A 27,742-nucleotide genomic window follows, 5' to 3' on the forward strand; every position below is an offset into this window, starting at 1 on the left:
GAGTTATGTAAAGTGTAACAAGTCAAATGTAAAACCTCTGCAGTTGTCACGCGAATGTGTTACCTCTCACGACGTTACTATGGGATTTCCATGTGGCAGTAGACTTATTCATTATTTAGTCAAGCGGGTCAGGTTTTGAACACGCAGCTAACCCCTGTAAGCGCAGGTTACATTTTTCACAAAATCCCTCTTATGAACACACGGAACACACCAAGACTTAATATTGCTTCTGTTAACAATATTAAGTTTATCATGACCCGTGAAGATCAGGGTAGAATAGGTCTTTAGCAACCCATGCTTGTCGTAAGAGGCGACTAACGGGATCTGGTGGTCAGGATCGCTCATTTGGTTGATGCATGTCATCGATCCAAATGGCGTAGCACGAGGCTCATGGTGTTAATCACTGGATTGTCTGGTCCAGACTCGGTAATTTACAGACGGCCGTCATAAAGCTGGAATATTGCTGAGTGCGTCGTTAAACAAAAAAACCAAAACAGTTTATCATCATGTATTTGTAAAATGTATTTTGTATGTTGCCTTCATGAATATAACGTGCGCTGGAGAGGTATTGTCGTAAGTGTGGTTTCCCGTTCCGTGTAGTCATGGTCAGTTATATTAAGCTGGCTGCAACTCGCCTGGTCATCGGATGTTCTCTGACCGTTACTTCTAGTTGTCCTATTGATATAAACATATTTATTTCCATAAAGTGGAGGGATTGGCAAACAAGCAAATTTTGCTTATCTGAATGCCTTTCCCAAACATGATACATATACAAACTATAATATATTGAAAGTTACATGAGAAATAGCATACATTGTATAATTGACATTAAAGATAAGTATTGTTCTTTAAATGTTTAATTACTGGATTATCTTTCGTAACTACGGTTACGTTATTATTTACATCCAGCACAACATCGCAGTATCATATGGCAAAGCCAATATCTCAGACAAAATCTCTAGATAGTTGTCCTCTTCATGTACGATCACCTACACATACCTAAGGATTAGGACAACACAATATTTTATACACATATAAGTTTACCCAGCCAGTGTATCTGAACACATTCCCGCATGGCGGGTTACTAATAGCTACATTGGAACAGACTATAGCGACATTGGAGGCCACAGATACAGATAATCAGCTTAGGCTACAGACAAGTGGCTGAGTATGCAGATAATCCGTTGAAGTAGAATACTGTACTGGGATTACTTGTTTCACATACCCACATATTTAAAAGTCGAAATTTGTTATTGAATACTTTAATAACTAAATGTTCCGATACTAGTTTATGATCTGAAAACAAATAATTTAACAGCAAGACATTTGAAAGGGAAACACAATTATGGTCATCAGTTACACACAGGGTTCTACCCCATCCGTCAGACACCCCATCCGTCAGACACCCAATGTGTTAGACACCCCATCCGTCAGACACCCCATCCGTCAGACACCCCATCCGCCAGACACCCCATCCGCCAGACACCCCATCCGTCAGACACCCCATCCGTCAGACACCCCATGTGTTAGACACTTTACTGAAAAAATAAAGTGAGCTTACCTGTGCTGTAATGGGCTCGTCCAAACTAGCTAGATTGATTAGAACTACTTCCACTAACCGATGAAAAGGGATTAAAGTAACTATAAGCTCTCTTGGAAAATGAATTACAGTGTATATATAATACACTGATAACTACCACTAATAAGGATTACTGACCAGTGAAAAGGGATTAAAATAACGGAGTTAACTATAAGCTCTCCGAGAAAATGAATTATTTGAGTTTAAACTAGATTGTTAACTAGGATTTTCTAATTTGGTTGACAAAACAATAATTTACCAATTTATATTGAGTTCTTACCATCAAAGATAGGACCCCTATATAATCCCAACTCAAAACAAAATGGAGTAAAAGGGAACATGGCAAACTTCATAGACAGCTTCCTGCAAGACAGGTCGCTATCAGTTAAAATAGGGAACAATCGATCTGATCCTATGGCACTGGACAATGGCACGCCACAAGGCAGCATTATAAGCCCAACCCTGTTTAACATCATGATCAATGATCTTTTTGTTCATGTCAACTCTCCTACCCAAACTCCTTTACCCAAATATGGGTAAAGCACAGAGATATTTCACAAATCAGAAAAAAAACTCCAGTCAGCCCTGGACGAAGTAGATCAATGGTGCTATAAATGGGGATTCACCCTTTCAAGTGAAAAAACTGTTGAAAGTTTCATTTATATACCTAAAACACCCATACACCTAAGTCATTCCAAAAGAATCTTAAAAATTCTTCTGGAAACCCATCCTGGCTAGACCTTTTGATATTCTTTAATGATTTACAACTTTTGCAAGTTCAAACATTTCAATAGGTTTTTCAAGGCTATCCGCAAGTGAGTTACTAAGTACAGGAGTATCAACATTATCTGATACTTATCTGATTTCCAAAGTTTGTTCCCTATCAGAACTTCTAGATGAGAATAGGTTTTTGTAAAATTCTTTCTGTTCAGACAGTATTTCGTCACCTTCAGTGATGACTTCACCATTTGTATTTATTAAATTATTATTAGTCTTATTTGTGTAAGTTCTGTTTTCCATGTGACAAAAATACTCAGACGGTTTTCCCCTTTTTCATACCACTTACTTCTTATTTGCCTTCCCCTCTCTTCATCTACCTTCAACTGTTCTAATTCTTTCTTATACTTTGATAAATCAGAGAAGCCTCTCACATACTGATTGAAAGTCATTTCTTATCGTTTCTTCTAATTCTAATTTTTTTTCTCCAAAGTTTGTGTTTTCTCTTTTTTTCTTCAGAAAAGATGAGAATGAAATGGAATTTCACCTTATTTTCATAAGGAAGGTTTCCAAAAATAGAGAATCACTGATGGACAGTTTTAATTCAGAGTCATTACTATTTCTGAGTTATTTTCATTAAGTGCCAAATATGCATATTCCCTTTTTGTTTCAACAAAGGTTCTTTTCACAAGATCCACATAATCTTTGTTTTACAATAAAGAGGTATTGAATTTCCAATAACCGCCACCCCTTTCTTTGGATGAAGAATCTGACAAAGTCCTAGTAATAGCAGAGTGGTCAGATTTATAGCCAGGTAAGATTGAGGTATTTAACGCCAAATTAGCAAAATCATCCGAAACAAGAAAGAAATCAAGTCTAGCCTGTTTCCTTGGATTCTTCCCCCCCCCCCCCCCCCCCCCCCCCCCACCAAGTAAATTCCTTACATCTTCATTTCGATCTCTCCAGATATCAACTAAATTAAGATTTTGGAGTTTCTAAAACTATATTTCTTGCTCTTGGATTGTTAATATTTTTATAATTTTCAAGATCAATAGTTGGATTCAAAACCATGTTCCAATCTCCACATATAACAATAGAATGATTTTCAAATTCCTCAATATTAGTAACAAAATGTTAAAATTTATAGAAATTTGGATCATCCTGGTTAGGTCCATAAACAGTAGCTAGAGTCATCCTTATGCCTTCACAAGTTCATTACTTCTTTTCACTTATTCTTTTTTGCTAGCCCACGGCAATTAGCAGAAACTATTTGCATCTTATTAGACATTGAGATAATAAATAGATACATGTAATTTGTTTCTCTGTCGGTTGCCTACTGAATTGAATATATTTTTTGAAATGTGAAAAATGAAAACAAACACAAACATGGTGTGCAAAACAAACAAAAAGACTCCTTAACACCCATGCCATACTTAATCCCAACTCATTATAACAAGAACAACACTCAAAGCCACTTTGTGACCCCAGGACATCACTAGTCCCAATACATAAAATTGTTCAATGACGAAAATGCAATCTAATATTTAAAAAAAAAAGTATTCAATTTTGTAACCGAGAACCGTGAAAATGTGTTTTGAGCAGCATGGAATTAATCGTGATAAAGTTCAGGTGTTACAATCTGATTCATATTACCTTGTTATTCCACCTCTCCTTGTTATTTTTTGAGTTAGAGAGAAAAGGAAAACACGAGGAGGGGTGATAGCTCTGGTTCTGCAATGTGAACAATGCATATTTAACATGTTACTGCACATCCATACAAAATAAAGCTTGTTTAATTAAGACAGCAGGTAAACTCCAGATTCCCAAAATAATATTACCTAACATCTTTAACACGTTTATGTTGGATATGGGTTAAGTAGGACAAGATGCATCGTTACAGTCACCACTGCCCGGCGAAACAACTGGTCACTATGTGCACGTATGACTCATGAGGACACTACACAACAGCAAACACACATACACGTAATATGAACTATTATAAACACTGTACACAGAAAAGAGCCAATTTGTACATATCGCTATTTCAATCCTTGAGTAGGAAGTAGGTTTATATAAATGATAGCTTGATAATGTGACTATCACGTATCAGTTTCAGTTCGATTTGGTCTAATGTGATTTAATCAATCAGGACCGTATCGTTTCCACAATTATGGTATAATATGGGCATAATTCTCGGTAAATGACTTTTGTTGGCCGGTAAAACATGTTTTTCTTATGATTATGGCGAGGGTTTTATTCAACATGCATTTTATAAAGCCTCTGTACAAATACGCCCTCAATGCCACCTTTATGCCATTTGCCCTCATATTTTATACGCATGACGTACATCGGCGTGATGAATGAGACGTTGCCATGGTGCACAACGTCATGCAGTGGGACGATTAGTTTGTCTTTCATGAACTATATTTTGTTAACTTCCATAGCACATACCCTTTAATTATTCACATTACTGTTTATATAAATTTAGGTTGGTGTGGTTCAGAAATCTAAATACAAATGTAACTATATTTAGACGTACCCTTCCATTTTTTAAAGGGAAGGGTCGAAAAACACTCCTTTTTTCCAAAGTGGAATCCTGTGACAAATATCATTTGAGCCACAGTACACCGTACAGGCCACACTTATTATTTTGACATATTGGTATATTTGTTGTCAACAGGGACCACTTTCATGGTCCAGTGGATAGAGCGTCTGCCTGGACAGTCGAAGGTCCGTGGTTCCATCCCCGGCAGCGTCATACCAAAAGACGTTAAAAGATGGTACTTGTTGTTACCGTGTCTGGCGCTCGGCATTAAGGGGCTAAAACAAGGAATGACCGGTCTGGAATAAGTAAACTGTGTCTGAGTCAGACATCCATGTTAAACTGCAGCATGGTATCACATTAGGCTGGCACTACACAACCGGCACCAGTCCTGACTTGTACAAGCTTCCGAGCATGCAATATATATGTTCAATTATTTTGAACGCTTCATTAAATCCAATTTCACCCCAACCTGAACACGAACACGTTAGGTATTGGAAACATTAAGGTATGTCTACACTGTTAGTTGCTATGGTGATATAAATTTGTTTGAACGCGTACATGTATATGCATTGCAAAGGAGTTTATCACCAGTGAGGTTTTGTTGTTCCTAATCGTTTGACTTATAATCAATGAAACATATGTAAACACTATAAATTCACTAAAGTCCAACTCACATATGTAGAATGCCTGGTGACTAACCAGATGAATACAAAGTGTTATTGATTTTTTGATGCTATCTGACTATATGTACCAGATGGTTTTTCTGGTTGATAACAGTGTGTGGTTATGACCGATGGAGTTATATTTTCCACCATTTAATTCCCAACAATAAAATAAATGATATAACAAAACGTCCAGATACACATATATGCAGAAAGGTGTAACCGTTTAAATTTCACACTTTCATCATATATTTGTGGAACAGAGTTTATGGATGTCAACGTCCCGGTGTTTGGTCTAAAACCTGGTGTCAACGTCTAAATGGGAACATCGTTTAGTATCGTTATACTCCTTATGCCACCGTCTTATTGGTATTAGGTACATGTCGTTTTTTTAGTATTGTCAAACTCTTCATGTCAACGTCTTATTGCGAATAGGTACACATCGTTTCTTGGTATTGTCATACTCCTTTTGTCAACGTCTTATTGGGAATAGGCACACATCGTTTCTTAGTATCGTTATACTCCTTATGTCAACGTCTTATTGGTATTACGTACACATCGTTTCTTAGTATTGTCATACTCCTCATGTAAACATCTTATTGGGAATAGGCACACATCGTTTCTTAGTATTGTCATACTCCTTTTGTCAACGTCTTATTGGGAATAGACACACATCATTTCTTAGTATCGTTATACTCCTCATGTCAACGTCTTATTGGTATTAGGTACATGTCGTTTTTTTAGAATTGTCATACTCTTCATGTCAACGTCTTATTGGGAATAGGCACACATCGTTTCTTAGTATCGTTATGCTCCTTATGTCAACGTCTTATTGGTATTAGGTACATATCGTTTTTTTTAGTATTGTAATACTCTTCATGTCAACGTCTTATTGGGAATAGGTGAGTTGAAATGGGATTTAACGTCGGGTTTAAGATTGATACGCTTATGTAGCGACGTGCATGCCCGTGCCCTCGAGCGCTCGTGTGCGTGTGTGTGCGTGTGTGTGGCTGCTTGTACTAAACATTTAAACATATTTATTTGTTTTAAACATATTAATTCACAGACTGTATGAGCTGGATTGGTAAACAAGTAAAGACTGATGTCAATACCGCTTCAGTTGTCATACAATGCCATCAATTGTGGTAGTTATTTTTCATAAAAATACAGAACTTTATCGACGAAGTAAAACGCTGTAAACAAAAATCAGTTACATGAGAGATTAAACACCAGCATCACGTGTGTTGACAAAGGAGAGCACATATAAGTTCGCGTGAATTTTATGATATCATTATACCGGATAATGTGAAACTATAGCTATTTAATTTCGTACAATTTTTCCTTCAGGGGAAACATGGCTATAATTCATGTTTAGGTGTGTCAGGTTGACCCAAAATCTCCGTTACAACTGCATATACAGCAAGCGTATTATCTAAACTGGGCCAAACATGTGTTTCCTCCAACCTCAGCATGTTCAACAATAAACGGCCTATTATTAAAGCCTATCACCCCAAAAGGCAAAAAAGATATACGAAATTTGTCCAGATATTGTATGTCTATGTAAGTTAATTAGAAAGAACCGTGGACCCTGTCACTCGTCTTTTGTTTTGGTGGTTTCCTTGAAAATAAACTGATTCTGAATCTGAGCCAAAGCCCTGTCTTGCACGGTGTCTTCACAGGACGTCCACCTTTTGAAAATCAGGAATGCATAAGTCGACCTGCAAGCCAACAAAGAAAACATTGATCCGAATACCCATTCCTCCGATTGCTTTAGACCCTTGTACGTGTGTCATTAATAGACACATGCATCAGACAAATGAATCCAAGTTTTGGCTCATTAAAAGCCTTCACAAGTACGCCCCCTCCCCACGTCATAGCCTAGCACTTGCGTAATGAACGGTATCAGGTTACAATGTACATAAACGCTATCGATGATACTCATGTTTGTTCAGTATATTTCGAACATCTGGATCTCGAAAATATCTCGAGACACGAGGGGCGGTCGGGTAGCCTAATGGTTAAAGCGTTCGCTCGTCTCGCCGAAGACCCTCTCGTGTTGTGTTAAAACAACGTTCACTCACTAAGCCACATGGAGAGCGTCTAATGTTCCCTTCGTGGAGACGAGACAATGAAAGAAAATATAATTACAATCATGTTTTCATTTTGTCTCAACTAAAAATATCCGCTTAATGAATATGGTCTTATATATTCTTAATGAGAGTATCCATGATTGGAGTATCCATGTTAAAGATAGGCATGCACCCCCTCTTTTCTCTCTCTCTCTCTCTCTCTCCCTCCCCCCTTCTCCCCCCTCTCTCTCTCTCTCTCTTTCCATCTCTCTCTCTTTCTCTCTCTCTCTCTCACACACACACGTGGCTAAATAAGGGCAATAATCTTGAACGCGACCGTAAACCCCATCTCACCTCACCTCTCTTATCTTTTCAATACGTTGTGATTCAAGCCGACACAAAGTCAAGTACCTGTTCCCAAGGGAACGCCGTTTGGGTTGGGAAAGCAAATACAGCTTATCTTGACGTCGATTTATAATGCACAATTTTCTCCGGGACATTATGTTTGCTTATCGTCAGTAAAGTCATTTGCTCATATAAATTACTCTCGGTATACATGTACGTGAAACTAAGTGTGCTCAAAAGATTGTTTAAATAGTTTCTCACATAAGGTTAACAACGCCATGTCATAGACTTCAGCGAAACCCTGGCTGGTCTCGTCAAGACTCGGATATTTACAGTGTGTGGTGTGGTGGAGTGTGGTTTTGGGGGGAGGGATGTGGGGTGAGCTGGGTTGGGTTGAGGTGGGGTGGGATAGGTTGGCTTGGGGTGGGTTGTAATGGGTTGGGGTGTGATGGGTTTGGTTGGGTGGGGTGGGGTGTGATGGGTTGGGTTAGGTTGGGTTGGGATGGGGTGGGTTGGGGTGTGATGGGTTGGGGTGGAGTGGGTAGGGTCGGGTTTGGTTGGGTGGGGTAGGGTGGTGTGTGGTGGGGTGGGACGGGTTGGGATTGGGGTTGTGTTGTGTTGTGTTGGGGTGGGGGGGGGGGGGGGGGTGGGTTGGGTTGGGATGGGATAGGCTGGGTTGGGTTGGGTTGGGTTGGGTTGGGTTGGGTTGGGTTGGGTTGGGATTGGATGGGTTGGGTTGGGTTATGTTGGGTCTGGGTCTGGGTCTTTTTGGTTGGGTCGGGGTGGCTTGGGTTGGGTTGGGTTATGTTGGGTCTTGGTCTGGGTTTGGTGGGGTGTATATGAAGGAAGGGTAGACTATTTGGTTCACGAACGTCAACGGGCAGTGAACCACCAGCTATAACCTATGGGCCATATTTTGCGATAACGTGTAAACACCCACGACAGATTCAATACGATTTCGCATAACTTGGCTCTCAGCGTCATCTTCATTGTGATGAACTGATTTGCGTTACGAAAAACTAGGGTAAGCGTTATCACGTGATACATGTTATGCAAATAGTCCATATAATCTGCCGGGCAAAAAAAGGTGGATTTGACCCAAACATTTTTCAGCCAAGTAGGATGAAAAAGTCCCCAACACGCTGCAAACTTTAGGGCCAAAGCATAAAAACTTCTGTTATACCCGTATCAGATATATCCCCATCGTAAAACCATTTCCTGTTTGTTTCATGTTAAGCGCTACACTGAACCAGGCAATGACCCAATGGCCGCCTCCACCAGACGTATTTACTATAGAAAAACGCTAGAACGGATGGTTAAAATATTTTCTTAGCATTTCCATGAAGGCTCTTGCAATGTATATGTCACGAGAATAACGTCCATTGTTACTTTTAGTGAAGGAAAACATTATTTGAGCTGTCGTCATATCGGTGAAATGTAAACAATGACGCACACCACATTTTCAAAGGTGATATATGCGTTAATGTTTCGTGTCAGCTCATTGTTGTCACGAAATCGTACTCATAATACCCGGAATTAAACGACCACGTCAATGAAATTTGATGAAGCAAATGGGTCAGTGTAGCGCCAGCGCAGCATACCCAGGGAACCAGGCTGTCAGAACTCGCGACAATGCATCAGCAGTAGAGTTACCTTTGCCTTTGATATGCTTGATGTCTAAATCTAATTCTTGCGAAGGCAGGTTCCAGCGCCATTGGCGTTGCTTTTTGTTTTCATTTTATGAAGAATAGTCAAAACATAAACTACCTCACACTATCAAAATCACCATCGATATCCTTTGAAGTACCCCACCTGTCAAACAGAATTTCCGAGATACCATGCCGCAGTTTAACATAAATATCCCACCCAGACACAATATACTGACTCCGAGCCGACTGGTCCTTGTCTTAGTCTCTTAATGTCAAGCGCCAGGCGGGGTAACAACAAGTCCCATCTTTTACCGTCTTTTGGTACGATGTGGCCGGGGATCGAACCCGGACCTTCCGCTCTCCGGGCAGACTCTCTACCACTAGACCACGGAGGCGGTCCTCCACGTTCCATGAAGGACGGAAAAGAGTAAGTGAGTTGGGTTTAACACAGCTTTGAACCAACACGGTGTAGGTCTTAGACGTTTAGTGTGATGACACGGTCTGGTGGTCACATCATTGTGGAGGTAATAAAATTAGGGCTGGATAAAGGTTTATCTCTGTATCCATGGTAACATATATACTAAAAGAATATGGCAAAAGTGACGTAAACTGGATGCAATTTATGGACGTTTACCACATTGGTAAAATCCATAAGTACTGGTATAGTGTTGACAAACCAGGACGAACCGGGATTCGAACCATAATCACCTGTTTCTGACTTGCCTGAGGGACGACACTCTGCGTGGCGAACTGCGGTTATTTATGTGACTGTCATGTCATCCATGTCCCCATATATCGACAACTAATTGATGACGCTTATGATGATATGGACTCCGTACATGTGACATCAGAGCATCATTTCTCTAATTGTAAACGACCATAACTAGATATTTCACCTTAAGAGCTTGTGTAAATTCTTGAAATTAGCCATCTTGAAATTGGCGGCCATCTTGAATTTTTGTAGATTTGTCAATAGTCGATAACATTCAGTAGTAGTTATTGTCTTTTTTTGCAATAAAAAAAACATGCTTTTTTCATCAAAACATTGACCTTCATCTGAAATATGAAGATATATTGATAATTGGTGGCCATATTGGATTATGCAAATTAGACATATTTCCCATACTGGGATTGCTCTGGACTTTAATAAGTATGTTGTTTTCGGGACCCTGTAGAAATGCATTGTGGTGAAATAAATTCTGTTGCAAGTGAAACCTTATTTTGCATGGACTAATACCCATTAGCGCGCATTAGATGCAAGCATAATAATCGGAGCGAATCTGGAATTTGAACCCACGGTCAGCAGACCCTGGCCCGACACTGCACATCGACAGGTTAAATAGAATCACTAGACATAACACTGTATTCACAAAAAAATATTGTAATATCATATGGTCTCGAACATTGGACGTTTGTGCTTGAGATCTACGTTTCAAGGATATATCTGACATGAGAGTAGCGTCCCCTGGTAATGTCCTTGACCCATTGAAAGCGGCGTGGTTGAAACCGTTTTGCTCCCGACTAAAGAAAAGTAACAGTCAGGTAGTGTGTACAAGATATATTTGCATTTGCAACTCCAATAAGCAGACAAAATGCATTTGTTATCTTTTTGTCTTGATTATTTTAAGATAATTTGTGTTTGAAAGTGAGTGTTTATCTGCACCGGGTCAGTTGTCTGGGAAATATATGGTGTCACATCATGTCGTTGCAAACTGGAATGCCTGATATGTCTTCTATCGGTATAAGAAATGTGTCGGAATCGATGCACAATGATTAAAAAACAAAACTCAAGAGTGCCGTTGTACAAAACAGTACCACGACTGCAACTGCAACTGTCTTCAGGAACAGTGATACTTCCTGAAGACAGTTGCAGTCGTGGTACTGTTTTGTACAACGGCACTCTTGAGTTTTGTTTTTTAATCATTGTGCATGTCTTTAAATAAACACGAATTGCATGATCTTTAATATGGACACAAGGTATCCACTATGTGATATTCTTAGGGGGTTGGGGCTGGGGGAGCGATCCGCCATTTGAAAAACAAAAAAAATATAATAATTTGTTCCTGAACACAAAAACTAAAAAGAATTAAAATCTTATTTGTTTTACAAAAAAAAAAGATATTTTTTTTCGCTGGATTCGTTAGATTTCCTGAAAAAAAATGTATTGTGACTGTTCCAGAACCAAAATGCGTATTTTGAATTTTGGGTCTGGAAATTAAGGAAGCACTGGGTGTGATGTACATGTACGTAGTGTTTTTTGTTAAAAGGTTTTCAGCCCTATGGGGCAGCATGGCTGAATCAGCTTTAATGTCAATGTCTAACTCCAATATTTTATTCTTTGCAGAGTCTCCGGCACTGGACCAGACCGACAAACTAAAGGTTCATCATGCCGATCCAGTTTTCTAAAAGTCGCATCCTTGGAGTTGTCCTATTGACATCTTTTATGGTGTTTGCAATGTTCAAATGGACCAATCTCAAGAACGTCCAGGTTGTCTATATGAGTACTGGTGGTTCGGGGAAAAGCATACAAGCGCCTGTCGCCTCAGTAAACACTGTGGTGATATCAGTAAGTAGGTTTGCTCATTTGACAACTGTTTGTTCTTGGTTAATACACAATCTGATTAAAATAAGATATTATACTCCCATACCATACTTCTCCTTCATATGTCGCGTGGGGTGAACTTTCTAATCGGCCAATCAGCGTCGATGCTTCTACGTTCTCTACTAGCGAGCAAAACATTCGGGCATCTCGAAAACGAACGTTACGGCCAGTTCCGAATGCAAACATTAATGGCTGCGCCAATTGTGGGTATGTCACACATACATGGTTATTCCTGAGCGCAATGGCATCTGTACACAAAAGGGAATACCATTGAATGAAGAGTAAGTTCTATTCTTAGGGTTTCCTTTACAATTTTCGAATCGAGGGGGTAAAGAAATGAATTTGAAATTTGACATCTGATTGGCAAGAGAACCAACGCATCCTTTGTGGGTGGTCAAAGTTGTCACACGCTTCCCGACGTGACTTATAGTAGAGGAGTTGTAAGATCGTCTTGCATCGCATGGTATGGGAGTAAAAGATTTGATTTTAATAAATGGTGCAGAATATCATCTCTAACCATTGTCTGTCTGTTAGTTTGTTTGTTTGTTGTTTAACGCCGTACTCAGCAATGTCCCAGCTATATGACGGCGATCAGTATATAATCGAGCCTGGACCATCCATGCAATTGGGATACGATGGCATGAATCAACAAAGTCAACGAGACTGACCACCCGATCCTGTTAGTCGCCTTTTACGACAAGCATAGGTTGCTTAAGACCAATTCTAAGCCGGATCTTTACAGTAGACCTTCAGGATAAGATGATACACCAACCGCCAGGTCAGATGATCACCCAAGACCAATTGTAGCCCGGATCTTCAGGGGTCTTACCAGAGTGACTCTTGGGGTCATATGGTTAACCTGGACACCGACTGACTTGCAGCTGTCACGGTGATTTAGTGTATATGGACAGCGACTGTCAAAGTGATTTAGTTAATCCGTACAGGTTTGAAATTAAACCCCTTAGAATTCGGGTTGCAATTGGTTTCGAGCAATTGTAAATGCTTCTCATACGAGTCGACTTAATGGATCTGGTGGTCAGGCTCGATACCTTCCGTGGATGACCTCCCGTTGCTTAAGTTGCCTATTATATCAATTACTGGTTATCTAGTCCGGATTCGAATATTTTCATGTCATATTATACATGCAGCTGGAATAGTTCCAAGTGTGACGTTTGACAAGTTACAACTAACATATACAGGTCCACAGTAATATAGGCGTTTCCCGTACTGGAGCGGGGCGGTCGGGTAGCCAAGTGGTTAAAGTGTTGCTCGTCACGACGACCCGGGTTCGATTCCCGACATGGGTACAATGTGTGAAGCCCATTTCTGGTGTCCCCCGCCGTGATATTGCTGGAATATTGCTAAAAGCGGCGTAAAGCCAAAACTCACTCACTCACTCACCGTACTGGAGCTTCAATGTTGGGCTTAGCATACAAAGCAACCTGTTAAGTTAATGGCACAAAATTAAATCTAGAACCGAACGAGCAAACATATGTCTACCTTGTGTATAGCACCTTTAGAAAATATTTGATAATATATTTATATTTATCAAATAGAAAACTTTAAATGAATGATGACTGCAATTTATTGAAGTATAACGTCTTTGATGTTTCTCGGTTGCATTAATGACATACTTTGTGGTTTGTCAGCATCCTTCTACGTGGTTCCATCAAATTGGTAAACGTCTGCAACCTACGTCAATTCAGGCTTTCCTGCCAGATTGAATAAACACCCTAATGGAACTCAATTAAAGATTAAACATTCGTCTAACATCCTCACTAAAGGCACTGTTTCCATCAACCTATATTTCTTTCAGAAACCCTCTACACAAGGACAACCTATGCCCACTTCACAGGTGTTGAAAACGTTGGACAGAGCACAGCTGTCACAGATATACCACAAGTAAGGCCTGAAAAAATAGATTATGCCCATGAATGCCAGTGAACAGTGAAAGAAACCAAACATCAATTTAGAAATGTGTGCAGTACATCAATAACGCGCAGATCGACATAGTGATTGTGTTACTGAACAAAGGAATCGTACATACCTCAATTCAGGCATTGCAGGTACAGAGCGGCCTTTCTGCGTGTGGATCTAAATCTATACCCAATATCAAATATGCCTCCACTCGGTGTCGTTTCCCACCACTGCATTTGTGCTGCACTCAGCAATATATGACGGCGGTCTGTAAATAATCGAGTCTGGACCAGACAGTACAGTGACTGAGACAATGAGCATCGGTCTGAATTGATGTATTCATGTTAAAGTATCTGGTCGTCAGGCTCGGGAACTTGGGTTTTGTGTGTTATCGAACCTTTGTGACGTGTGACGTCGTTCATCATATCAACCACTGGTTTATTTGGTACAGACTCTGGAACTCATTATTTACAGGCCTTCGTGAAATAGCTGAAATGTTGCTGACTGGCGTGGAACAATATACAAACCTTGAAATATATACAAACGCTTAAGAGTTTAAACTACAGTAACAGTTTAATCTTTTTTCAGCTATGTGAACAGCGTTCAGATGTCATGCAAGAAGGTGGCCAGGCGTGGCAACGCCGGCGACGGTGGCTGGAATGTTTGTGAAGACCCTCCCTACGAAATCAAGACACCCTGCAATATTTATTCCTTTGGGTAGGTCTGGTCGATTCCTTGTCGCTATAGCAACAGTATTCCCATTGTGATGTTTCATACTGAAAACAATCGGTGAACTCCCACCACCAGTCTTTGATCGATACTGGCTTAGACTTATATCTGTGGTACAACTATTAGCAATGAGACATTTTCCATTGTCGAGACCCTGAGAACCTGATGACCTTGAGCTCCGAACGAAGATCAATAAATAACATGCCAACGCAGCATTAACGACCTGGCTGTTACCTTGACACTTGCTCATGGGTAGAACGTGGTTATTGATCGAGTCACACAGGATCATTACTGGACGCCGAGTACAGTAACATTTACGGGCGGGGTAGTGTAGTTCTTGGCTGGTGTTTCTGATGAATTCCGCACAGCCCATCATCTGTTCTGTCTGTGGGGCGGTTGGGTAGCCTAGTGGTTAAAGCGTTCGCTCGTCACGCCGACGACCCGGGTTCGATTCCCGACATTGGTACAATGTGTGAAGCCCATTTCTGGTGTCCCCCGCCGTGATATTGCTGGAATATTGCTAAAAGCGGCGTAAAACCATACTCACTCACTGTTCTGTTTGATGAGCAGTTAACCCATCTGTAGGCATCTGTTATGAATGACGCAACCTTTGCTTTTATACTATAAAGCAATTAGTCGTTCAACTCAAATCCTTAAGAACATTTGAGTTTTCCACATAAGGAAATGCTTACTGCACCCTTGGTCGTTATTCAACCAGACAGGAAAGCTTCATACAGTTTGTTTTTATGCGATAAACAGCTTATTCTCAGGAAGGCGACACCTCGACGGGAGTATATACAAAACGCTAAAACGGTTCATCTCTGGGCCAGGTAACCAATTAACTTGAACAATGACTATAATGTGTTTATTTAAAGGGGAAGTGTACACACAAAAGTCACTTTCTATATTTTTCTAAACAAAACGCAATTTTAGAATTAGTTAGTATCTGTGTTTGAAAATATACACTCATTTTTTTCACAGTGAAAGTAGGAAGCTCACAATAGTGTGAAAATGATATGCCGTTATGAGGCCCTCGTTTTTCGAGCTAAACAGGCCTGAGTTATCCCCCTTAGATTATGACGTAATTGGTGCCAATTCAACTGGGTCCCTGTCTATTCTCAACGCAAAAGATATCAAGTACCAGTTTGTGGTAAAACAACATGGCCTACGACACACTCCGGCGCAGTGGTGACTCAGCATAACACTATGCTGGCTGGCATCTGAGACGCTAGAATCACACACCTGTACCTACACCACGTGAAGCGGCTCTAACAAAGCATGATGACGTCATAATGTTTATCAATTGGCACCAATGACGTCATATTGTAAGGGGCATAAGCCATGGTGTTTTTGTTATGGAAATAGAACACTTGGTAAATGTGAAAAATATAAATCATTTTAATGCAAAAATTATGTCAATTATTAGTGATATTTTTATATTTTTGTCTATGACACTTCTAGGTTAACACTTTTAATGTGGAAAAAGTACAAGAAAAATAGGTTCATTTCCGTGTGAACTTGCCCTTTAAGGCATAAATTGGAATCCCGAACGTCTACTTCGTCTAAATATACCAAGAGAAGAAAGACTCTGTCAGCTCTGTGATTCACTTTGAGTAGGAGATGAGTTTAACACATCTTTTCAGATGCGAAGCTCTTCTCCAACAAAGACTTCTGTATATTCCCAAGAAATTCTACTTGTGGCCAAATATTTTTTAAACTCTGTAGAACTGTATCATCCAAAAAGATATAAGAAATTTGTCCAGATATATTGTATGTCTATGTAAGTTAATTAGAAAGATCCCGTCACTCGTCATGTTCATATCTTTTGGGGGCGGTGGGGTAGCCTAGTGGTTAAAGCGTTCGCTCGTCACGCCGAAGACCCGGGTTCGATTCCCGACATGGGTACAATGTGTGAAGCCCATTTTCTGGTGTCCCCCGCCGTGATATTGCTGGAATATTGCTAAAAGCGGCGTAAAACCATACTCACTCACTCACTCACTCACTCATATCTTTTTGTACCCCGATGGCGGTTTCTTTGAGATTAAACTGAATCTGAATCTGTATCTGTCTAAGACGTTTAACTTATCAGTAGACTTTGTTGATGCGTTCTACGTGTACATACATTTTACACGTAAAATATGTATACTTCCCTTAAAACAACACTTGTTTTAACACACAAAAAAGATTAACAAACAAAATTTTGTCTTTACCGTTATACCTGCCTTGAAGCCAGACGCAAATTGTTTTTAAAAGAGTCCATGTAGCCGTCATATACATGTCAGATAGATAAAGTATGTGTACAGTATTGTGTGGAATTAAATACGATGTTGATATTATGAACGTGTTCATCTGGCGAGACATTTAAAAACAATATGTCTAAGTATAGTTTTGACACGCTGAGTTAACGGTAATATATGCACACACACACACACACACACACACACACACACACACACACACACACACACACACACACACACACACACTGATATATATTTCAGGTTACAAAAACATCAAATCTTAAAATGAAGGAAGTCTCTGGGCTCCTTTGTATTATATGTTATAACTAGTATTTAACAACTGTTTTATTTGTAAAATATGTTCATTTCAGAGACTAGATGCTAGTCTAGGTCCACATCATCAACATGGTACATGTATTGAATATGTTGTTAAATACACCTTTTATCTCAGGGCGTGCCCTTGACGTATTGAAAACAAATTCCAACCACATCACTGGGATATATAAAACGTATAAAGTTACAAAAACGTATTTTTGGTTCGGGTAGTTTCGGACCATATTTGATGGGGTGAGATTGTAAGATCACCAGTTAATTAGTGATATCTACTCATGGTATAGTTAATTTATGTCACAACCATTTGATACGCCTTTCAGGATCAACAACGACTGGAGTTTCGACGATGCGGTTGCTACAACATACGGCTGCCAGGTGCACTCGTATGACCCCAGGTGTGTTCTTAGGCCTTATCCTCCTTTGTTAAAGATCAAGTGTCATGTTAAATTAGTGTATAGTTGAAATCTCAGATACCAGAGCCATGTCACCTCTGGTGCAGTCCCGTACGATTATGATTATGATTATTCACAGGACGCCGTGACATGTCTCATCCTACCGGGTACCCATATTTAATGCTAGCTGAACAGAGGCATATTTCGAACAGAGTTGCCTGCCTCAGCAGACGCCACATGTGTTACATGTGCTTCAGTGAGGGGGAGGGCTGACTCCATGGAAGCTCTCACGGCCGAACACGGTCACCCATCCAGCTACTCTCCGCGACCGACGTTGCCTGATTAATGAGCTCATGAGCAAGCGTGAGCAGGCATTCTATGTAAAAATCCCAGTCTACACTATTACTTGTACCAGCTACTACACGGATATGACTGTATGTAAGACACATACGAATAATGGCAGAGTGGCTTTAATGTACAGACGGATCAAGGGAGCTGTGGGATAGCCTAGTGGTTTAAGCGTTCGCTCGTCACGCCGAGGACCCGGGTTCTATTCCCCACATGGGTACAATGTGTGTAGCCCATTTCTGGTGTCCCTTGACATAATGATGCTGGAATATAGCTAAAAGGCGTAAAACCATGCTCGCTCACTCACTTAAATTGAATGCCGAATACCAAGACAAATAATGTGGTGTGCGGAATGCTAAGAGTAGTGGTTGGCACCCTTACGCATCCTGTTCCCGATTAATAAAAAAGTCCGTCCGTAGTTTCGTGGGGACGAGTTACCAATTTGAGTTCTTTTATTGCTTTAACGGACGTGGAAATGAGCTCTCGGTAAGCTGACACTAATAACTGCAACCATTAGACAGCTGTATTGATTTGGGTGGATCTTCAAGCGCCGGCTATGACACGGACAACTGAATCCCTAGCAACTAAGTATACGTAAATATATACACCGTGTACCTTTGTTATACACGATACTGACATTATGAATTCCACTACCCTCATATCAATATTACCTGCCATAAATTCCCAGGTGTTATAAACATACAGAGCTCCTCGAGGTAATATTATCATGGTACATGTAATCAGAAGAAAAATACTCGGAAATCCCAGACAGTATGTATTAATCGACACAAAATACGTTTGTAGACCTGATCGATTGCCCCTTATAAATAATACAAAAAGAAAAGATACAGCTGGCCGGATCTAATCTCCAGGGAGACATTCCCGTGAAGATCCGGGGTAGAATAGGTCTTAAGCAACCCATGCTTGCCGTAAAAGGCGACTAAGGGGATCGGGTGGTCAGGCTCGCTGACTTGGTTGATGCATGTCATCGATCCCAATGGCATGGATCGATGTTCATGATATCAATCATTGGATTGCCTGGCCCAGACTCGATTATTTACAGGCCGCTGTCATATAGCTGGAATATTGCTGAGTGCGGCGCTAAACAACAAACCAACCAACCGACCAGCCAGGGAGACATAAGTGTTTGTGGGTATTGTGGCTTTATCTTATAAGGAAAGTGGAATGCATGCAACCTTTGTATTGATCCAGTCAGCATCATTCTCTTCTGTTCGTTAAGCGGAATAGAAACTGCATCTATTGTTTCGTTAGTTACACGCGTATGACTACCAAGAGCGACGGGTCACTTTGAATACATTCCGATAAAAGGCAAACGTATTGACTGAGAAAGGGAACATTCATTTGCATATTCAATACTAGGAGGAGAAGTAGTAAAACATGTATTAACGCGTCCTCACAAATAACAAATACGTTTTGTATATGACCTATTTTTGAATAGGGACGTATCATGTTTCGCCCTTGGCAATGCTCGGAGGCGAGTATCCAATTGATTTGAATTGGGAGGTATTTCTTTTTTAACACCTGTCACCAACTAAACTATTTATATGCTGGGCACCATCAAACAATCTATCCGTTTTCACTATGAAGGCGAAAATGACGTTTGGGTATTTTCCACAAACCACTCAGTTTTGTCGCTACTACCAACAAACCATTCGTTCACACCCCCCCCCCCCCCCCCCCCCCCCCGCGGGACAGAATAGGTCACCAGCATCCAAAGCTGATAACATTAGCTGACAGTAATGAGGTAGGTTCACAAATCAATTATTTACTTAACACTGCGCTTCAGGTATCAGTGGGGCGGTCGGGTACCCTAGTGATTAAAGCGTTCGCTCGTCACGCTGAAGACCCGGGTTCGATTCCCGACATGGGTACAATGTGTGAAGCCCAATTCTGGTGTCCCCCGCCGCGATATTGCTGGAATATTGCTAAAAGCGGCGTAAAACCCCACTCACTCACTCAGCCACTCAGGTATCAGTGTTTTCCCATGTTTTCTCATTGTGTCGCACGTGCAATGTATTTCCTGGAACTAATTGATTCAATAATTTACACACTTGATCATTGGTTAATGACTCGCATACGACCTTCACGCGGAAGATAGTGTGTCTCACAGACCCGAAACTTATTATTTTCCCTTCCGGTCAGCCCTTACTGTAATGCTGGAGTTCCAAATGAGGCAAGTCTAGATTTCCCCACAGGTTCTAAATTTCCCTTCTTACCGGGGCCCCTTTTCAATTCAAATAGAGTCGTTTTTCTATCAGAATATCTATTTTTTATTTTTATCCCACATAGAGTGAAGTACTTTTCTATCCCTGTCTATCCCACACCAAATGACGTTAAAAATGGTTCTTGTTGTTACCCTGCCTATGGGGATAGAACAAGAACACAAGTACTGGTGAGCTTGGAGTCAATGTACCCATCCCCCAGCAACACAAACACACACACACACACACACACACACACACACACACACACACACACGTGCATGCACATCCCTATATAAGTGCAATAATCTTGAACAGAACAATCTTCTGCTCCATTTCACATCACCCCCTTGAATGATGAGGATCATTCCTCCTGGCAAGAGGTGATATAACTAAAAAATGTGTTAAACCCGACTCACTCACTCATTTGTTTTGTTTCAGCATGACAAAAGTGAAAGATCACGACAGAAAACCCAACCTGCACTTCCACCGGACAGGCCTCAACATATCTGACGAAACGAACAAAATGGGCTGGCGCATGCGCACTTTCAGCTCCATCTTGAAGGAAAATGGCCACTCGCAGGTAGGAAAACGGGCAATTTACGATGTCAGTGACTGTCATATAAACCCCGTTTGTCTGGACGGCGGCGCCCCCTGTAAAATCGACCGGGTTAATGAATTTCCGAATTTATGAAATGGTATGAGAAATATTCATTTGTATCCATTTTGACGTTTCAATCAGTAATTGTCCGAAAATTGAGATTCAAGTCCCGGATAACCGGGGCTTGGACTAAACAGCTTCAATACAACATTAAAGGGCAAGTTCACACGGAAATTAACCTATTTTTCTTGTACTTTTTCCACATTAAAAGTGTTAACCTAGAAGTGTCATAGACAAAAATATAAAAATATCACAATTAATTAACATATTTTTCGCATTAAAACGATTTATATTTTTCACATTTACCAAGTGTTCTATTTCCACAACAAAAACACCATGGCTTATGCCCCTTGCAATATGACGTCATTGGTGCCAATTGATAAACATTATGACGTCATCATGCTTTGTTAGAGCCGCTTCACGTGGTGTAGGTCTAGATGTGTGATTCTAGCGTCTCAGATGCCAGCCAGCATAGTGTTATGCTGAGTCACCACTGCGCCGGAGTGTGTCGTAGGCCATGTTGTTTTACCGCAAACTGGTACTTGATATCTTTTGCGTTGAGAATAGACAGGGACCCAGTTGAATTGGCACCAATTACGTCATAATCTAAGGGGGATAACTCAGGCCTGTTTAGCTCGAAAAACGAAGGCCTCATAACGGCATATCATTTTCACACTATTGTGAGCTTCCTACTTTCACTGTGAAAAAAATGAGTGTATATTTTCAAACACAGATACTAATTAATTCTAAAATTGCGTTTTGTTTAGAAAAAGAAAGAAAGTGATTTTTGCGTGTACACTTCCCCTTTAAGCAACCTATAAAATCTAAACATACCGGAAGGATGCATCGTATAACAATTTACAGTCATGGCGCTAACGTATCTGAAATAAAGCATTGCAGGTATGAAAGAGTACTTACTGAAGCAAGGATATAGAGTCTCAGTCTACTGCATTCTGACCCTGTTTTTCTCCTGAAATAAGCATTCATATCGTTTGCGGGATAATTATGTTTGGACGATAATGATTTCTCGAATAGTTGATAGAGGTTTCTGTAGTAAATAAATCACTTTTCACCAACTGACGAAACCATTGCAACGAAATGAGCTTGTTTTGTTCTTTATTCAGGAGTATCCGTTATCTTTCAGGCTGTGATCGATCTACTGAAGATTGATATTGACTATTCGGAATGGTGGGCATTTCCTGAAATGTTAAAAAGTGGAGCTCTGAAAAATGTGAAACAGTTTTGTTTTGAGATTCACGTCAAGCTGAACGGTCAGCCAGAGCCGGACATAGACAAGTACTTGAAAGGTCTGGAGCTGCTGAGAGACTTCTACAATGCAGGTTTTAGGATATTCCTTACGAATAAAAATATGGACGCTAAATACAAGTCAGTATTTGGCATGGAGCGAACAGGTTGTCATGAGATTTACATGGTACGCAGCGACACACAGACATTTGGATAAAGGGTTAGTGTGCAAGGTAATTTGGTGTTGCAAAAATATGCATTGAATGTCTGGATAAAGGGTTAGTGTGCAAGGTAATTTGGTGTTGTAAAAATATGCAATTGAAAATGCTTTTATCCAGCGGCTGCATTTTGATCAAAAAAGAGGCATGGTAATTTTCTTAGTAGATTGAAAACAAATATATATGCCATCGACAAAAATTTGTAGTTTCACCATTTGTGAGTAATCTGCTGTTAAATGGGATTTGTCTCAAAGACTGCCTGTTGTTTTTGTTATCAAATCGTATTTCATCCTCCAACCAAAAATATTGCTCAGCTAAAGTTCTGACTGATGACACAGATGCAATAACCAATATATATTCTGCAGTAAATGATATTATTGTTTTATACAGAGACGGTGTCTTATTTTGTAGTACACCGTCTCTAACTTCGGGAGCAGTCTATCATGTAAAGAATCACACATTCGGTGATTGTGGGTAAATTGCACGAGTCATAGGCACCATACAGGAATCAACGTTTCTACAAAAAAAACTGCACAGTTCTCATATCATCCCCCGCCCCAACGAAGCGTGCGTGCGTGCGTCCCGAAATCGTTTCTGGAGCATACATCAGAAACCGTTAAATATTTCTCTTTGAAACCTTGCATGTCTATCAGCTGAACTGGTGTCTTTTGCAGTTTATGAATTTTAGAAATTTGTATTTTTTACGTTTCCATGTAAGTTAGACTTAGGTTCTATAAGGGTGGTATTCGTTTCCGGAACGTAACTCAAAAACCGTTAGACACTTCCTCACAAAACTTTGCATGTCTACTAGGCACATCCCGAACTGGTGCCTTTTGATATTTAGAACTTTAAGAAATTTTTAGTTTTTACGTTTCCATAGCAACAAGTTGGATTCAAGTTTTAATATAGGGTGGGTTCACTTATGGGGTATAACAAATAAACTCTTAAATATTTCCTTGCCAAACATTACTGAACTGGTGCCATTTGATATTAAGGAGTTTTAGAAATGTTAATTTTAGAATTTCCATTGCAGCTATTTTGACACGGACTAAGAGAAATGTTGGGTCAGTTACCTGGTTTGGGACCATAACGACGGAGTCGTGTTAAAATGGGCGGGGGATATAGATGACTTCGTCGACTATACGCTTGTTTTACTTAAATTGGGATTATGATTACCCTTCTGAATTGTAATCTTCAGTGGAACATGGATTCCAACATTATGAATGCATTGCAGTTAACAATGGAAACCATGCTTTTCTACAGACAAATGCGCACATATTTTGCTTACATTTTGTTTATGATTGCCTTTTACAATTTATTAAACCATGTAGTTATGCCACGACATACCGTTGTGGGGTTTAATGTTTGAATACTCATTTGAATGTACTTTGAATCGTGTGAAATGAATGTTGTTTGACCTATGTTCAACTAACATTATTTTTGGAATATTCTGTTTTATTACATCACACATCTCACCAGTGAAGATCCGGGTTAGAATAGGTCTTCAGCAACCCGTGCCTTTCCCAAGAGGTAACTAACGGGATCGGGTGGTCAGGCTCGCTGACTTGGTTGATACATGTCATCGCTTCCCAATTGCCTAGGTCGATGATCATGATGTCAATCACTGGATTGTCTGGTTCAGACTCGATTTTTTTCACAGTCCGCCGTCATGTAGGTGGAATATTGCTGTGTGCGGCGTTAAACAACAAACAAACAAATATCTCAACAAAATATCAAAATATCTCAACATTCCATAGAGTATCATGCAAATATGTGCCTTGCCATTCCAAATTTTATTTTTATGGCATTTGTTTTCCTCATTTTATTATTGGTTGTTTTACTATATATATATGTACCCCAAATTGGATTGAAATTTCAATGGCCTCTGCGAACATGTGATATAGGTTCTCGTGTCTCTGGTGACACTGGCGTGAGTATTTTTAGATGATAATAAGATTCGGGTATGTGAGCATTTTCACAGTACATATTTTGTTGTATTATCGTTTGATGTGAATTCCCTAAACCTACTTAACCTCAACTCAAATATCTGAGAGACGACTAAATGGGGGTCGGGTGGGCAGTCTCCGGGACTTTCAAGGCTGTTTGACACCGACGGCGTGGACCGTTCGTCATGCTATCAACTTGACTATATACAGGCTGCCCTATTGGTGGGATACTGCTCAAGAGTTGGTAGATGCGGCGTCAAAAGACAAAATACCCTCCAAAAACCTACATGTGTCTTAGAGCTGTATGTGATCTCGTGTTGGGAATAAGTGATGCAGGTGTGCATTTGAAATCAGTATGGCGCAGAATCAGAGGGAATTCTACGATTCCGCGATGGCGGAAAGTTTTGAAGAAAATCATTCGTGACCAACTCGTGTTATTCCGGGACAAGCCGAATAGCGGTCTTCTTGTGAGTTACGGAAAGGGGCGAGTGGTGACGAATGGAAGAAAATGTGACTTATGGCCGAATTTTATTAGATTGAATATTTCATAAATCAATACTCTATTTTTCAATATTTTCAAGCTTTCTATCGCATTTGGCACTTGAATGATGCCCAAAATTTAACATGCGATCCAAACATGCGAAAAATGAATCCTAAATAAAACGAAATTCAAAATGAATAATTGTCACTTTTTAACGTTCATGTGGTATCATGACTACATGAAGCTGGCATGCTAAACTAACCATAAAAGTCTAAATGCAAGAGAATAAAATTTGTAAAGAAAAGAGAAGAGTTCATTTTTGAGGCGGAAATGGTTTTGTTTTTACGGCAGACGTTTCGTACTTTTACAGAAAGAATAACGTTGGACTGGATTGTTCCGGTTTTAGATTAGAAGACACGATGTTAAGGAATGAGTTATGTTATTTCATTGTGAAGACAACTCGATGTGAAAGGGTTGGATGAAGTTATCATATTGTGAAGACTTTACTCGGTGTAAATGAGTTGGATGATGTTAATATATTGTGAAGAATGTACTCGATGTGATGGAATGGATGATGTTCTTTCATTGTGAAACTTACTCGAAGTAATAAGGGTTTGGTGTTGTTATTTTATTGTATATAGATTTTATTGTGAAGACTGTATTCGATGTGAAAAGGTTGGATGATATCATGCGTATCATAGACCAGATTTACATGTTCTTCCATGACTCCATTAGGTACAGACTATTTTTTTTCGAGGCGAACGAATCAGCTGCAAAACCAGATATGTTTTCAAGTAAGACTACGAGCCTAAATATTTAAAACAAACAAGCTTGCAAGAATGTGTTTTTTGTGGCAGACAAGCTTAATTTTAATTTTCAAGCAAATACTGGAACATTTTTAAAATAAAATAAATAAATAAAATCCCAGGCTTCTCACAGAATATGAAATGGTCGGTCCTAACATGTCTGTGATTATTTCAGCAGATTTCGTGGTCTCTTTTATATCTATTTTTCTATCACTAATACCTCGGCACTCGCACTAGATAATATAACAATCATTAGATCTTGACAACAAAATATACACTTGGCATTATGGTTAACACAACGCCTTTATGTTCGTATGTCTGAGTGTTTGTGTATCGTTTGAAAATACGTGACGTCAGTTTATGTCTCATGTTGATGCTGCTGAAACATTGGTACAAGTACTGATTCATATCATATGCATATATCATAACCAATTAAAAGAGTTATCAGTATGTATGGAGAAGTTACAGTTAGTTTTCTGTATTCCAATACATAAACATTGTATGTTACTTTGTGAATGTTTTATGTGACCATAAATATCAAACGATGCTGAACTCATTTCCGGGGATACAATCGTACAACGCACGTCTCGACCAAAAGCACAAATAGCAGCTCTGCATCAGGTGATGTCTCGCATTAGCGACTGGCATCGGTCGTTATTCTAGGCTACGGGAACAAAGAGCGCGTGAGATAGTTTGGTTTAACACCGCTTTGAAGAGTATTCAAGTCAGTTTAATGTGGAATGAAAGCCCGAAGTGATGCCGGTCTCTGATGTGTACCAATATGGTGAAACCCACGAGCACGGACGTGGAGCTGACAAACCGAGACACATAATCGGGGCGAACCGGGATTCGAACCCACGAGCATAGGTTTCTGACGTGTCCAAGGGACGCAACTCTGCACAGCGAATGGAGCGCCTTAGACGACTGGGCCACCCGTGCCCCCAGGGGAACAAAAATATACTGCTGTTCAAAGAAATACTGTTTGTATCTACATTATGTATCTCGTTAATCATGCTTAACTTGATATATAAATATTTTTTTTATATAGTAAAGCGCTATTGAGACTGCTGGTGCTATCAAAACTGTAATTTCAAGATTTACCGAAAGCAGTTCATGCGATTAACGAGTCTGTCCCAAAAATAATTGCAGGCAAACTAATAAATTCAATAGTGTTTTTTTTCTGACGATTTTTTTCAATCGTGTTTGTAACCATCCCTCTCACCCATATTGGGGATTTTGCGCAATGAATAATGTTTGTCATGGAAGAATTGGGTATGTTTTCAATTTAGAACTGTTCTATGTTGATTGCCCATGGGTTAGCGGTGTCATTGTGTTTATCTCCAAATGGTGCGATTATATTTTGTCTGCTTGATCTGATGTTGATTTAGGTAATGTTGAATAAAAACTAAGGTTTTCTTTCCTGTGTTGTTCTTAATCCGTTGATTGAGTGAAGTTAGTACACCAAGCTAGGCGTGCCTGACGGTGACGTGGAAGCAACATTGGGCGCGTGGCTTGTCGGGGGCGGATGTTGTGCTCCCTCAACCGGTTGCTTACAATTCTGCCACTAAGTGCTTTCAACCCAGGAAGTGTCCTGGCTGTTTATGTGGCAGTTTGTATCGATTCTGTAGATGCACCATCCGAATATGGTTGTCTTGTTGACGTGCCGTCACGTGGACGACCAGCCCTTGGCAAGTCACGAGTGTTGCCCTACACGCACGCACGCACGCACGCACGCACGCACGCATACCATCTACCCAAACCCCAATACCAACCTTACGTTCAATATGACGAATTAAATTCGTCCACGTGTCAGTTTCCAGACTACTAGTATGTGACTAACTCGCGGCTGTTTCCAAATAGGATTTTTTTTTCGCGCCAAATGTTACACATCCGTCATGGTCAGGTCTGACGTTTAACGGTTAAAATTGAGGTAGAAATACAAACGCCGACGGCTGGCTCGCCAAATGTTACCACCTCAAACTCAGTGATCAATGACTTGAATAATGAAACTACTTGCCTGAAGTAGTCACATACTG

The 27,742-nt window shown here is 40.1% G+C and overlaps 1 protein-coding gene across 3 annotated transcripts in view; it reads left to right on the forward strand.

Annotated features, from left to right (window-relative positions):
• LOC124140780 (probable methyltransferase-like protein 24) overlaps positions 1-27,122 on the forward strand; it is a 46,187-nt gene extending 19,065 nt beyond the window's left edge. For 2 of the 3 annotated variants that reach the window (XM_046508540.2, XM_046508549.2), the window contains exons 2-7: positions 11,911-12,132; positions 13,985-14,070; positions 14,674-14,802; positions 17,708-17,782; positions 20,791-20,932; positions 22,155-27,122. In XM_046508540.2, the coding sequence (XP_046364496.1) occupies positions 11,953-12,132; positions 13,985-14,070; positions 14,674-14,802; positions 17,708-17,782; positions 20,791-20,932; positions 22,155-22,472 (930 nt within the window). In that variant the 5' untranslated portion in view covers positions 11,911-11,952 and the 3' untranslated portion in view covers positions 22,473-27,122. Of the gene's footprint in view, positions 1-11,088; positions 11,109-11,910; positions 12,133-13,984; positions 14,071-14,673; positions 14,803-17,707; positions 17,783-20,790; positions 20,933-22,154 lie in introns of those variants that run through there. The other variant, XM_046508558.2, reaches the window with a different exon arrangement.
• Positions 27,123-27,742: the final 620 nt, after the last annotated feature.

Source organism: Haliotis rufescens, unplaced genomic scaffold (genome assembly GCF_023055435.1).
Source record: "Haliotis rufescens isolate VD_foot unplaced genomic scaffold, xgHalRufe1.0.p SCAF_2, whole genome shotgun sequence".
In the NCBI taxonomy this organism is placed as follows: Eukaryota; Metazoa; Mollusca; class Gastropoda; order Lepetellida; family Haliotidae; genus Haliotis; species Haliotis rufescens.